Source organism: Vipera berus (genome assembly GCF_964194415.1).
Source record: "Vipera berus genome assembly, chromosome: 16".
Classification (NCBI taxonomy): domain Eukaryota; kingdom Metazoa; phylum Chordata; class Lepidosauria; order Squamata; family Viperidae; genus Vipera; species Vipera berus.
The window spans coordinates 7302512-7318000 of record NC_138219.1 but is presented as its reverse complement, the minus strand read 5'-3'; the positions used below and the strand labels follow the sequence as shown (position 1 = coordinate 7318000).

General features: G+C 46.8%; 1 protein-coding gene across 1 annotated transcript; it reads left to right on the top strand.

Annotated features, from left to right (window-relative positions):
• Nucleotides 1-1648: 1648 nt before the first annotated feature.
• On the top strand, nucleotides 1649-13594 carry ADAMTS4 (ADAM metallopeptidase with thrombospondin type 1 motif 4). Its single transcript, XM_081340963.1, is given in 10 exon segments — nucleotides 1649-2441; nucleotides 5868-6191; nucleotides 6993-7010; nucleotides 7012-7129; nucleotides 7342-7509; nucleotides 8095-8381; nucleotides 9584-9770; nucleotides 11103-11278; nucleotides 11444-11619; nucleotides 13149-13594. Coding segments are annotated over 10 exon segments (2496 nt in total). The 5' UTR covers nucleotides 1649-1814; the 3' UTR covers nucleotides 13564-13594.
• The last annotated feature ends 1895 nt before the right edge of the window (nucleotides 13595-15489 follow it).

The window sequence follows — 15489 nt, the reverse complement described above, 5'->3', positions numbered from 1 at the left end:
ATTGGGATTGCAAAAAACAAGGTCGCCACTGGTTGGCAGTCACGAGCTGGGCAATGCTACCTCTCTCTCTCTCTCTGCTGTCCCTAGTGATCATCTGCATTATTATATTTGTTTATTGTCAAGCTTCCGAGGCATTGTTATATTGTTGACATTTATTATACAGTATTATATTATATTCTACCCTTATTATTGTTTGGAAATAACTCAAGGTGGCGAACACACAAAATACACCTTCCTCCTCCTATTTTCCCCGCAGCAACAACAACAAGCTTGCAAGGTGGGTTAGTCACCCAGCTGCCTTTCATACCTAAACCAGAACTAGAACTCACAGCCTCCTGGTGATTGGCCCTTTAATTGGATCTTTAAATTAAAAACATCTTTTTGTTAAGACTTAAGACAAGGAGGGAAAGAGCTGACTGGGTGTCTAGGAGTCAAATCACTTATGGTGTTGATGAAGATTTCTGCTCCCACCTCCTGCAAAAACCTCCAAAGATTGGAAAGCTTGTGGACTAGCAACTTAAGAAACATTTGAGAGTTTTGCATTCTCCACAGGAGCCAACCCACTCACAGGTGGGTGGGTGGGGGGATTTAACTTTCAAAATATTGCCTCTCTTTTGACAATGAGGAATCCTTAAAATGTTGATGGATAGAGATAAGCAGACCACAATTCCAAGATTTTTCTCTCTCAGAGGTGGGAGATCAAACATTTGTACAGGAGGGGTGGGGGAAGAAACTGCAAGGCATCTAGAGAAAAGGAAAATTTACACACACACAGACAGACAGACACACACACGCACGCACGCGCACACACACACACACACACACAGACACAAAAACCTGCCCCAAAGTGTGTGTCTCATCTCCGCCAACTCATCTGCCATTCCCATCCTTAAATCATCTTACAGCTAAATAGCAACTCTGCTTTTTTTTGCTTTTTTTAAACAAAAAGAGGAAAAGATTTTTTTTATTTTTTTTTTAAAAAGGGGAAAAAACTTATCTTATTCATAGCATTACGTCTTTCGGCATCATCCTTTTTGACTCAGCTCTGCAGCCAATGAAAAGATGTAAGCAGAAAAGAAGGCGGAGCTAACTGCAGAGTAATTCAATTCAATAGACACACACACACACACACACACACACACACATATATATATATATATGGACATGTATACATCCCCACATCTCAAACTCAGAAAGTTCCCAAGGATTAAAAAACAGAAAGGGAGAGAGAGAAAAATAAACCAGGATCGAGTTGATTTCTTCCTCTTTTTTTTGGTCCATTGTCTGATTCTACAACTCTTCGTTTCAAAAGAGAAGCAAACTGAAGGGTGACAATAAGGATTTTTTCCTGTTGCTTGCTAAGATCTGGAAGGAAGAAAAGAGAAGAAGAAAAGAGAAGAAGAAAAATTCGTTTGCATCCTGCAGAAAACCCAAATCAGCTGCAGGAGCGGAGGGGAAAAAAATAAATAAAGGGGGGAAAAAAAATTCTATTTTTCAATTGTTTCTCTCTGGCAACTCAACTCAAAATCTCTTCTAGTTTGATCTGATTTGTTTTTTTTTCCCTCTTTTCTCCTCTTGGGGGAATAAAACCTGGTTAAGTTTTACCAACTTCGGGTTTGCAAACGGCAAAGAGAAGAGAAGGGATTACAGAGTCCTTTATTCTTATTTTTATTTGGCATTTGTCACTGGGGCAATTTTTAAACCATCGGGGATTTCTTGATTTAGCCCTGGTTTTCTCCGACAAGGGAGAGAAATTTGGTGTGGGGGGGTATCCCTTCTTTTCTTCTGAAATTGACTTTAAAAAAAAATTATCCATGTTTCTGCTGCTGCTCATCCTCTGTTTTAACCCGGCTTGGTCAGCAACCCAAAGGGGTCCTTTGAGCAGATACGATGAAGAAATCGTTTATCCTGAAAAACTGAATGCCACTTCAGTTTTGGGGGGTCAAGACCCGGCTGGCACGCTTGACAATGAGAATTCCCTCGATTATAACATGGATTCGGACCAACATCTGTCATTTCGACTGCAGATGTTTGGGGAGGAACTGACCCTCCATTTAGAGAAAGACCCCAGTTTTTTCTCCAAGGACTTGACCGTCCAATATTTGGGCAGATTGAGGCTGGAAGTGGACACTCCAACCGAACGTGGCAACTACTACACCGGGACAATCAATTCGGATCCGGAATCGATCGTGGCAATCAATTTTGACGGGACCTCTTTGATTGGGGTGCTGCAGTATCGGGGTACCGAGTATCACATCCAGCCTCTGAGAGGGGGAACCCCAAACATGGCAGGAGGAACCGAGGCCCACGTGGTGAGGAAGAAGATGCTGGACAAAAGGGACGGGCCGATGTGTGGGGTTGGCGCGCAGGCGCCAGAGGGTACGCCCAGCGAAGAAGGAAAGCTATGGGAGAAAATGGACGCATCTCCCAGGAGAACCAAGGTAGGTAGATAAGTCCGCCAGCTTCATTAAGGGGCGGTTGTTGTGGATCTCAAGGTTTCTCAAGTGGGTTGGGGTCTCGGCTGGGTCTTCTGAAGGAACCTTTTGTTCTTAGAGTGTTTTCTCTGGCGTGGAGTCCCACGTTTGGGGTGTAAAACGTTTCTTGGTGTCTCCTCCATCCTGTGGACCCAGTTTGCTGTGTGTTCCTTCAACAGAGCCCCAGGGTCATTGTCAGACCTGGTGGCCCATGGCTGGTGCTAAGGTTGTCCCTCAGAGCATGGTCCTGACCCAGGAAGGCTGTCAATTCAGAAAGCCAGCTATGGACTTAAGGAGGAGATAAAAACCTATGATAGCCAGAGATAAGAAGGACTGGAACAATATAGGCTGACAGGAAGACTGGCTGAATTCTCGTCACCCAACTAGGTGACATTGAGAGGAGGGGGTTTGCACTGATGACATTACCTAGTTGGATCACCAGATGTCTGCAAGAAAACCACCAAGCTCAGAGAGCTCCAAGGACCCCACCCCCCCCTCCTCCTCCTCCTCCTCCTCCTCCTCTTCTTCTTCTTCTTCTTCTTCTTCTTCTTCTTCTTCTTCTTCTTCTTCTTCCTCCTCCTCCTCCTCCCAGCAAACCTCTGTCCCTCTAGCACTGACGATGTTACCGTTTGGTCATGAAATGTCTGCAAGAAAACCACCCAGCTCAGAGAGCACCAAGGACCCCACAGTTGTCTTCTTCTTCTTCTTCTTCTTCTTCTTCTTCTTCTTCTTCTTCTTCTTCTTCTTCTTCTTCTTCTTCTTCTTCTTCTTCTTCTTCTTCTTCTTCTTCTTCTTCTTCCTTCTTCCTTCTTCCTTCTTCCTTCTTCCTTCTTCCTCCTCATCCTCCTCCCAGCAAACCTCTGTCCTTCTAGCACTGACGATGTTACCTAGTTTGGTCATGAAATGTCTGCAAGAAAACCGCCCAGCTCAGAGAGCACCAAGGACCCCACGCTAGCAAAACCCTAACCATCTCTGGAAAGCAGCAAAGACAGAAGGCTAATTCTTAACACTGACCGGAGTTTCCAGAAGAGAGGTGGGACAGACCAAACAAGGGCACCCCAAACCCAGATTTGCAGTCATGGATGACTTGAAAAGAATCTGGGAACTCTGTTTACTAGCAAGTTGGAGATCGGAAGCTGAAGACGAGGTCCTCAGATTTATTATGCCAGTTGTTAATATAAAAGAGTCAGCTTGGTCTAATGGTTAAGACGCCAGGTTAGAAACCAGGAGACGGTGAGTTCTAGTCCTGCCTTAGACGTGAAAGCCAGCTGGGTGACTTTGGGCCACCAGGAGACAGTGAGTTCTAGTTCTGGCTTAGGCATGACAGCCAGCTGGGTGACTTTGGGCCAATCACCAGGAGACGGCGAGTTCTAGTTCTGGCTTAGACATGAAAGCTGATTGGGTGACTTTGGGCCATTCACCGGGAGACGGCGAGTTCTAGTTCTATAATAGCCACGAAAGCCAGCTGGGTGACTTTGGGCCAGTCCCTCCTTCTCAGCCCAACCATTTCACACGATTATTGTTGCAGGGAAAAACGGGAGGAGGAAGGAGCATAAGCCAGGTTCGCTGCCTCGAAATGTTTATAAAAGCCTAACAAAGGCACAATATAAACACACCATCAAAATGAAAAAATAAAGACGCACAAAAGGGGTGGGTGGGGAGAAACACTGTTTTCCAGGCTGTGTGCGACCTCAACTGTCTAATCCAGCCACGATCTACAGCCTGAACCCCAATGGCTTGAACCTTTTGGTCCATTTGGGGGTTCGGGCTGTCCTTCTGAACCCCCCCCAACCTACACACACACACACACACACACACACACACACACAAAATGTTGGACTGGCAAATGCAGCTGTACCTTTTCTCGTAGCCTGTCGAAAAAGCTCATTTCTGCCCGGAAGCAGGAACAGCTGGTCTCTGGTCTTAACAGTTGTGTGAACCTTCACTCTGGGTTTTGCCCAGCCTGGCCCCGGACCCAGCTACGCCCGGCTCTTTAAGGCAGAACTAATTTTTTTTTCCCAAGGAAGGAATTTCTCTCCGACTAAGCCAGCCAGAGGCATCTGGAAAGTGGGGTGGGGAGGGGAGGAAGAAAAACCGAACGGGGTGGAATTAGGTTTCTCACGACGCCCGACTGGTTTAAAACAATGTTTTAAACTCCTGGGTTTGGTTCAAAGTCGCTCCAGGGTGGGAATTGGGGCTTGGTGTTACATGCACCGTTAAGAGATGGCTGCAGAAGCTTGGGGGAAGAATTGGGAGGGGGGGGCAAAATCTGGGGGTGAACTCTGAATTTGGGGGGGATGCTTGGCGGATTGATAGCCCAGGACTTGGGTGGCGTTCACACACACACACACACACACACAGCCAGCTCCCCTGGAAATGCAGCTGTGGCCGGGAGTCACAATCTCAGCCCCAGACACCCCCAGGCCCATCTTCCTGTAGGATTTGGGGCTTTGTGCCAGCCTCAGAGACCATCCCGCGCCCTTTCTTGGCTCGGGGGAAAGCCACAGCAGGCAGCCAAATTGGGCTGCCTTGAAAGCAGCAGCTCCGATTTAACTCTCACAAGGCCGGGCCGCGTCCAGGGAGCCAGGCTAAACGGGAGATGGTTTGGGCCGGGAGACGAATCAAGTCAACTTGTGGGGATTCCAACGTGGGCTGGGAACCGGCGCGTCCTCCTCAAAGTGTCCCCTGAAAAAAGGTCTAAAGCTAAAAAGATCTCCTTCCTTCTTGCACTGATGATGTTACCTAGCTGGGTAATAAGATGTCTGCAAGAAAAGAATCAGGGAGCACCGAGGACTCCACAGTTATTGTCTTCCTCCTTCCTTCCTTCCTTCCTTCCTTCCTTCTTCCTTCCTTCCTTCCTTCCTTCCTTCCTTCCTTCCTTCCTTCCTTCCTTCCTTCTTTCCTCCTCCTCCCTCTCCTTCCTTCCTTCCTTCCTCTCTTCCTTCCTTCCTTCCTTCCTTCTTTCCTTCCTTCCTCCCTTCCTTCCTTCCTTCCTTCCTTCCTTTCTTCCTTCTTTCCTCTCTCCCTCCCTCCCTCCCTCCCTTCCTTCCTTCCTTCCTTCCTTCCTTCCTTCCTTCCTTCCTTCCTTCCTTCCTTCCTTCCTTCCTTCCTTCCTTCTTTTCCTCCTCCTTCTCCTCCTCAAGCCCTTCCATCTTAAAACATGCTGGCTGGGGGGTTTTGGGAGTTAAGAATTCTTTAAGAGATGATGACCCCAATTTGGTGTCTTCCTGCTTTCCTGTTTTCTTGCTTCCTGGTCTTTCCCAGGAAATAACAACAACAACAACAACAACAATAATATCCAAGGTCCAACTGACTTTGATTCTAGCCTGGTGCTTTAACCCCTAGGCTAAACTGCCTATGCTCAACCTTTTGTGCCTTCTTTTCTCCCCACAGCGCTTTGCGTCCATCCCACGCTACGTGGAAACCTTGGTGGTGGCCGACGAAGAAATGATGCGCTTTCACGGCGCCGGGCTCAAGCCGTACCTGCTCACCATCATGGCAGCCGCTGCCAAGTTCTTCCGCCACCCGAGCGTCAGAAATCCCGTCAACCTGGTGGTGACCAGGCTGGTGGTGATCGGAGAAGCCGAGGACGGGCTGAGGGTCACCTCCAACGCGGCTGAGACCCTGCGCAATTTTTGCAGCTGGCAGAAAGGGCTGAACAAGGCCAGCGATAAAGACCCCGAGCATTTCGACACGGCCATTCTCTTCACCCGACAGGTGAGATGCTACACCTGTCCCATCTCGCAGGCATCTGAGTTGGCTAAAAACAGGTCTTTGGAGGGCCAGCGGAAACCTGGAGGGGGGAGGGTCTTTAAAGAGCATCTTGTAGGCGCTTTCACAAAATGGGGAACAGGAATGGGCAGGTGGAAAAGAAGGAAATTGGAAGAAAAGCTTCTTTAAGTTCCTTTTAGGATGGTGTTTCTCCACCCTGGCGACTTTTCAGACAGGTGGACTTCAACTCCCAGCATGCCTCTGGTGAATTCTGGGAGTTGAAGTCCATCCAACATAAAGTAAGCTGGCTGGGGAATTCTGGGAGTTGAAGTCCACCCATCTTCAAATTGCTGAGGCTGAGAGATGCCGCTCTAGGATATTCTTGACCAACTTCGGTTACTTAATAATAATAATAATAATAATAATAATAATAATAATAATAATAATAATAATAATAATAATAATAATAATAATAATAATAATAATAATAATAATAATAATAATAATAATAATAATAATAATAATAATAATAATAATAATAATAATAGCACTTCCAAACTCTGGGTTGCAGCAATTTGCCATTTTCAATTCCCTAGAATTCCTGCAATTACAGATCCCCAAATCCAACTTTGGAAATAGAAGTTATGCTACTGAGCTTTCTAAAATGTCTTATTTTTCGTGAAAAGTAGGTTTCTTTCGTCAGAGTTGACCAGACACTGGATGGCACAAACGTTAGGAACTTAAGCCTCATCAACGGAGTGAGGGAAAAACAATGTTTACAATACACGTTTACCTCTTCTCTGCCAGGATCTCTGCGGACGCTCCCTCCAGCTGTGGTACCCTTGGCATGGCAGATGTGGGCACAGTCTGTGATCCGACTCGCAGTTGTTCCATTGTTGAGGATGACGGGCTTCAGTCAGCCTTCACTGCGGCCCACGAATTGGGTAAGTGGGATCAGATCTCGAATCTGAACAAATCTAAAACTAAAGCAGCTTAACTCTTGTTAAATCAAACGGAAAGAAACAAACGAGGGCTGAGTTTCCCTATCCTTAGCCTCAAATCCGTTGACCGAGTCCACTAATGCAGAGTAGGGAAGGTCACCCTGGTTGTTGATCAGGAGGGTACCGAAGCTAAAACCGTCCTTCTCGACTCGCAGGCCACGTCTTCAATATGTTGCACGACGACGACAAACACTGCAAGGAGCTGAACCGCCACAGCAGCGCCCGCCACATGATGGCCTCCGTCATGTCTCCCGTCAACCCCGACGAGATGTGGTCCCCGTGTAGTAGCCGCTTCATCACGGATTTCTTGGACAACGGCCACGGTACGATTCCGTCTCTCTTCTCGTCCGTCTCTCGTCCATTCCTGGCCGAGAGTCCGCCTTAACCTGCCTTTTCCTTTAGGGGATTTTTTTTTAAAAAATAAAAAATTTAAAAAATAAAATACAGGTGTCCCTCCACTTACGACCACGATTTCCGCTGCTAAGCGAGATGCTCGTTCGGCGAGTCTCGCCCCGTTTTATGACTTTTCTCGCCACCGTTGTTAAGTGACACGGCGGTTAAGCGGATCTTACCGACTTGGCTCATCAGAAAATCGCAAATGGGGATCACGTGACACACACACACCCCGGGGGGACACCGCAACCGTCTTAAGTACAATGCCAGTTGCCCAGCATCTGAATTTTGATCCCATGGCGGTAGGGATGTTGCAACGGTCGTAAGTGCGCAAAATGGTCCTCTTTTTTTAAGTGCCGGTCGCCAAATGAATGGTTGCAAGTGGAGAACCTCCTGTATTTCTAAATATTGTGCATGGGGAAAAAGAGCTGAAGCTTGAAAAATGGAATTCTCCATACCCAGGAAATCTGGCCAGCCTTTAAACATTCTTTTTTTCCCCTTTTTTCTCCCTTCAGGCTCCTGCCTTTTAGACAAGCCCCATGAACCGCTGAAGCTTCCCGCCGTCTTCCCTGGCAGCAATTACAACGTGGACCAGCAATGCCAGCTCAGCTTCGGCACCGAATCCCGCCACTGCCCCAACATGCACTCCCCCTGCTCCTCTCTCTGGTGCACCGGCCAGATCAACGGGCAGTTCATGTGCCAGACCAAATATTTCCCCTGGGCAGACGGGACCCCCTGCGGGGAAGGGAAGAGCTGCATGAGTGGGGAATGCATCAGCCACACGCAGCTGAAGGCCTATAATGTAAGTTGTCAGATCGATTATTCTGTTCTGTTCTATTTATTCCATTCCATTCTATTCTATTCTATTTATTCCATTCCATTCCATTCCATATTTTCTCATTCTATTCTATTCTATTCTATTCTATTCTATTCTATTCTATTCTATTCTATTCTATTCTATTCTATTCTATTCCTTATTTCTATTCTATTCTATTCTATTCTATTCTATTCTATTCTATTCTATTCTATTCTATTCTGTATTTCTATTCTATTCTATTCTATTCTATTCTATTCTATTCTATTCTATTCTATTCTATTCTATTCTATTCTATTCTATTCTATTCTATTCTATTTTCCATTATTCTATTCTATTCTATTCCATTTTATTCTTCTGTTCCTTATTTCTATTCTATTCTATTCTATTCCTTAATTCTATTCTATTCTATTCTATTCTATTCTATTCTATTCTATTCTATTTCTTCTATATTCCATTATTTATTCTGTTCTATTCTATTCTATTCTATTCTATTCTATTCTATTCTATTCTATTCTGTATTTCTATTCTATTCTATTCTATTCTATTCTATTCTATTCTATTCTATTCTATTCTATTCTATTCTATTCTATTCTATTCTATTCTATTCTATTCTATTCTATTCTATTTTCCATTATTCTATTCTATTCTATTCCATTTTATTCTTCTGTTCCTTATTTCTATTCTATTCTATTCTATTCCTTAATTCTATTCTATTCTATTCTATTCTATTCTATTCTATTCTATTCTATTCTATTTCTTCTATATTCCATTATTTATTCTGTTCTATTCTATTCTATTCTATTCTATTCTATTCTATTCTATTCTATTCTATTCTATTCTATTCTATTCTATTCTATTCTATTCTATTCTATTCCTTATTTCTATTCTATTCTAGTCTAGTCTACTCTAGTATAAATTGCTTTGCAACTGTGACGTTCACTTAACGGTAGCAAAATAGTTTCATAAATTAGTAACTGCAAAAAGGCTTTGGAAATCAACTCAGTCACATCACCAGCCCATTTTATGACCGCCCCAACTTAACAACTGTAATGGGCAGGCTCCTTTATGGTCGCTAACTTGAGAACTACTCTTCAATTCGGATTTAGAACGCAGGATCCGTTTTTTAAAAATCCTCTTGCACATTAGGCACCGTTATCTTCACTCAGTCCCCTTCTTTATCCTTGCAGATTCCGACCCACGGAGGTTGGGGCTCCTGGGGGCCGTGGGGCGACTGTTCCCGCACTTGTGGCGGTGGGGTTCAGTACTCGACCCGGGAATGCAACAAGCCGGTTCCTCGGAATGGGGGCAAATACTGCGAAGGGAAACGGACTCAGTTTCGCTCTTGCAATGTGCGGGAGTGCCCAGACGGAAACGGTAAGCTCATATATATATATATATATATTTCTTTTGCCGTTTTCCTATTTTTATTTGCAGCTGAGGTGCTTTGTTTATTTCACTTAAAAAAATCAGATCCCCAAGGGATCTGTGATCCACCTTCCGCATTTTTTGGATGGACACAACAGCTCATCAAAAAATGTGAACAATGGAAGGATGTGAGCCAGGGAAAACAATTCCGAAGCGCACAGGGTCAGCGGAAGGGAGGGTCCCATTTTTTCGATTTATGACCAGCCATGAATGCGAGACGGAGCCAAGATATGCTCTGGCAACATCTGGCAACAGATGTTTGCTCCAAGCCGGGAAGGAATTTCAGAGCAAGATTCCAGAATGAAACATGCTTGGCTTGCTAGAGTGAGAAAAACAGATTTCTATTCTACAGTGATTAGTAATCTCGAATTGCAGGGAAAATAAAATACAGGTAGTCCTCGACTTACGACGGTTTGTTCCAAGTTACAACGGCACTGAAAAAAGGGACTTATGGCTGTTTTTCACACTTACGACCGTTCAGCATCCCCCATGGTCATTTGATCCAAAATCAGATGGTTGGCAACTGACTCGTATTTATGACAGTTGCAGTGCTCCTGGGGTGATGTGATTCCCTTTTTGCAACCTTTTTGCAACCTCCTTAGGGAACACCTGCTGCCGGCATCAACTTCCCTCCGCCCTGTGCGTTCCCACAGAGAGGGCCTCCTCAGGGTGCCACCGGTCAGAGAATGTCGATTGGTGGCCCCCAGGGGGAGATCCTTCTCTGTGGGCGCCCCGGAGCTATGGAATCAGCTACCGGTTGAGCTCCGGACGGTGCCCGACCTCCGCTCCTTTCGCTGCGAGCTAAAAACATACTTTTTTGAACAAGCTGGCCTGGCCTGATGGAGGACTGGGGGGGTCATTATTGTTATTTAATTGGGGTTTTTAAGATGTATTTTTAGTATATGGGCATGTATTTAATTATTTTTTAACTTTTGTAATCTTGTATTTTTATTCTTGCCCTGTTCACCGCCCTGAGTCCTTCGGGAGAAGGGCGGTATAGAAATATTATTAAAAAAAAAAAGTCAGATTCACTTAACAACCGCATTGCTAACTTTACATCTACAGGGATTCAGGTGAGGCAAAGAAGGCGGTAAAGTGGGGCAAAATTCACCTAAGAAATGTCTCGCTTAGCAACAGAAATTTGGGGTTTAATTGAGGTCGTAGGTCGAGGACTACCCATAAAAGTAATCATGGACGTACGGCGGGGCGTTTCCCCCCCGTTTTTTCCCTTTTTAAAATTGATTCGAAGGTGAGATTTATTTTTTTTAATCTTTCATCCAGCTCTGACCTTCCGGGAGCAGCAGTGCGCCGTGTACAACCACCGAACGGACATGTTCAAAGATTATCCCTCACCCATGGACTGGGTCCCTCGTTACAGCGGTGTGGCCAAGCGCGATCAATGCAAACTGACTTGCCAATCCCATGCTTTGGGCTACTATTACGTGCTGGAGCCAAGGGTAAGTTTTAAGCCAGGAAACAGCAACGTTGGTCCTGACCGGAGACGAGTATTTGAGTGTCTTCCTTCAGACGTGCTTCAGTGGTCGCCAACTTCTCAGCCGGCGGCCACAACATCTAGAAAGTTGCAGATCGAGGACTAAAACAGGATTCCTCCTTTTTTCTAGGTAGCTGATGGGACACCCTGCTCCCCAGAATCTACCTCGGTCTGTGTCCAGGGACGCTGCGTTCATGCTGGCTGTGACCGCATCATCGGGTCCAAGAAAAAGTTTGACAAATGCATGGTGTGTGGTGGAGACAACTCGCGATGCACGAAAGTCTATCGCTCCTTCACCAAGCCTCAGTAAGTGGCCTTTTGGCTTGAGATGTTGAAAAGATGGTTTAAAAAGAGATCGGAGAGCCATTCGTCTGAACTGGGATAGGGTTCCCTGCCTGAGCCAGGGGTTTGACTAGAAGATCTCCAAGGTCCCTTCCGACTGTTATTCTTTTTCCCCTCACTTTTGATCCGAGTAATTTACTCAAGCCCGTTTCCCCCCCCGAGAGGATTAATCAAGTTTTAAAGCAAATTGCTGGAGCTTTCCAGCAGCCTGAGAAAAACCCGTGCTGAAACATCTGGATTTTTCCAGATGTAAGACACACTTGGATCTCCTCTGATTTCAAACGCGCTTTCTCTTTGGGTTTCCCCCAAAGGTCTCCTACAAATTGTGCATTGTGAGTCACCCTCTCCTATCCTGCGAGGGTTTGTGGTTTGGGTTTGTTTTTGTTTTTTTTTTTGGTCCAGCGAGTTAGCCTGCTCAGCTGCCAAGCTAACCACTCTTTCTGTATACTTATTTTTTTATAAAACTCAGTGCCACGTGTACAAGGAGCTTGTGCGATTAAAACTGTGGCAGGTCTTAGTGACTCTAGAATACTGGGGCACGTTGAAAGATTGATGGTTCTCCCCCCCCCCCCGGAGATTTAAATCACTTCCAATATTCAAAAGGGAGCCAACGGTGGCTAAATGTTGACTCTTTTACAACGCTGTTTTAATTCTGCAATTGTTGTTGGCCCTGGCTTGGTGATACACAGCTGAAAGTCCTCAAGGACTGGGGTAGGCTGTAAGCATGAGAAAAAAAACAGATGGAAAGGGAACGCTGATGGTTTTATATATTAATTTATTTCAAATTTCTGCACCGCCCATCTCGCTAAATTTAGTTTAGAGCCAGGAGTGCCACGTTGGTGGCATGGCGAAGGTGCTGCCTTAGAAACCAAGAGACTGGAAGTTCTAGTCCTGCCTTAGACATGAAAGCTGACTGTGTAACTTTGGGCCAATCCTGAGGAGATGGTGACTTCTAGTACCGCCTTAGGCAGGAAAGCCAGTTGGGTGACTCTGGACCAATCACCAGGAGAGAGTGAGTTCTAGTCCCGCCTTAGACAGCAAAGCCAATTGGGTGACTCTGGCCCAATCACCAGGAGAGAGTGAGTTCTAGTCCCGCCTTAGACAGCAAAGCCAGTTGGGTGACTCTGGACCAATTACCGGGAGAGAGTGAGTTCTAGTCCCAGCTTAGGCATAAAAGGCAGCTGGGTGACTCTGGGCCAATCACCAGGAGACGGTGAGTTCTAGTCCCGCCTTAGACAGCAAAGCCAATTTGAGTGACTCTGGACCAATCGCCAGGCGAGGGTGAATTCTAGTCCTGCGTTAAGCATGAAAGCCAAATGACAGCCCTCTTCCTCAGCCCAACCCACCTCGCAGGGTGGATGTTTTGGGGGAAAATAGGAGGAGGAAGGCGTATTTAGCATGTTCGCCGTCTCGTGTGACTTATAAAGCAGCAAAACCGCTAACTTTCAAGGCCAGCCTTTCACCTTTCAGTCTCTTGTTTCTCCAACCCACAGGTACGGCTACAACGACGTGGTCACAATCCCTGCTGGAGCCACTGGCATCCTGATCCGCCAGATCAGCAGCTCGGCGACGGCCAGCGACGGCATCTACCTGGCCCTCCGCCGGCAAGACGGCTCCTACGCCCTGAACGGCAACTACATCCTGATCCCCTCCGAGCAGGACGTTCACCTCCGCGGCGGCGTCACCTTGCGCTACAGCGGGGCCACCAAGCCGATGGAGATGATCACCGGCACGGGACCCCTGAAGGAGCCGCTCACCTTGCAAGCTTTGGTGGTGTCCGATCAGAAGGCCCCCCGTCTCAAATACACCTTCTTCGTTCCCAAGCCCACCAAACACCTCTCCAATCAGTGGCTGAAGCAGAAAGCCCGAATTCTGGAAGTGCTACAGAGTCGGCGAGGACGCAAATAGAAGGCCTTGGCAGGAGGATGTGGGGCAGGGGTCTCAGACGCTTCCCCTCCCCCTTCCCACCTCGTGGGGAAGGCCAAGAGTTAAGGGGGGAGAGGTTTGCCCTTGCCTGCATTTGCAAAGAGGACCTTCCCGTCCCAAGGCACCCAGAGCTGATAACTCAAATTGCTCAGCAAAGTCTGGAATTAAAGCGGGGTGGTGGTGTCTTTCTGTTTCTCGGCTTGCCACGGACAATTGGTTTGGACGTTAAGCGAAGCGGGAGTCAGATCTGGGACCGGGGAAGGAAAGGCTATGAACCGGCCAGGGATTGCGGCCATGGGGCTAAATTTTTTAGCACTGATTTGTTAGGTTGAAATAGTTCCCTCCGGAGAGATGGGTGGGGAGGAGGAACGTGGAAAGAAACGGACGGAAAAGACAGACGGGAAAAATCTTTTTCAAAAGCCAAAAAAAAGAAAAGAAAAGAAAAGTAAAAGAGGGGGGGGGCGGAAAAAAGCCACTTTGGGATTTGGTGGAAGAAAAATGTTGAGAAGCCGAAGAAAATGGAGACCGGACTTGCAAAGTCGGATCCGAGTTCTCTTCTCGTGGGTCAATTCCGTGCAGCGACTGGACTTTTTGACGGTTCGTCTCCGGCCGTTCCTGTAATATATTTATTATTTCATCTATTTATTTGTCATTTTGGAGAAGCAAGAGAGGAGATTTGGGGAAGGGGGAGAGGCGACCGGCCAGGCACATTTTTGAGAATCAAGCAGGCGGCATCCCGCTTCTTTCGCTCTTGCGTGACTTGCTTGGTAGTCCTCGACTTACGAGCACAAACCACCATTGTCCGCTGGTCTAAGCAATGTCCGGCGAGCGGCATCCTATTTGACGGTCCTTTTGGCCAGGGTGGATAAGCAGATCCCTGCGGTTCTTAAAAGTGAATCAGGCAGTCATTAAGCAAATCCGGCTTCCCGCGTGGACTTTGCTCGTTGGAAGCCGGCTGATGGCGCTCATGTGACCCTGGGATGCTGCGACCGTCGTAAATATATAACGGTTGCCAAAAGCAGCCCAGTTTTGATCGTGAAGATGCTGCGACCTTCGTTATTAAGCGCGAGGACTGGTTATAATCACTTCTTTCGCAGTGATGTTATAACTTGGAACGGTCGTTAAATGGATTGTCGTAAGTCGAGGACCACCTGTATTTTACACCCACCCGTTTCATGGGATGGCCAGCAAAGGCATCTCCATCTACTTTGTCTACCTCATCCTTGGAGGAATTCCTCCTCTTTTCATCTCTTCTCCTGCTTCTAAGAATGCTGTTCTGTCCTTGGCTGGTGGGCGCCCACCTTTTCAAGGTCCGGCCTACATCTAACTTCTCCTGGGCACCAGAAAAATTGCAGACCTGGGGTAGGGCAACCTCCCATCCCATCCCTTTGAGGAGCAAGGGTTTCAATCACGCCATTAATGAAGGTCCTTCAACCCTACCATGCTCTCCAGACCTGGTTTCTCAACCTTGGTACCTTGAAGACGGTCATCTGACTTCAAGACTTCACCTCCCAGAATTCCCCAACCAACCTGTGTCCTCTTCTGGGTCTCATAGCCAGCTGATCTTGTTGACTTCGGAGTCCGCTTTGGAGGTCAGCTTGGGTCGAGCTCCATTCTAGCTCTACCTCGTTGGCGTCCTCCACGGAAATTCTGGGAGTTGACGTCCCAGCCTTCTTCAAGGTGGTCAAGGTTGAGGAAGGCGGATCGAGGGGGCTAAGCGGAGATCCACTGCACTGTTGACCCAAGGGGTTGGGTCTTGGGAGGACCCCCAAGTCGTGGGAGAGCAAAGCAATGGAACATCTGGAGAAGAAGACCACCTCGGATGGAGTGAATTAGCTTTGCAGGCCAATGTCCGTTGCTCACCTTAGAATAGAAGGAGGTGGAGGGCAAATTTTGGCAATTGAAGTG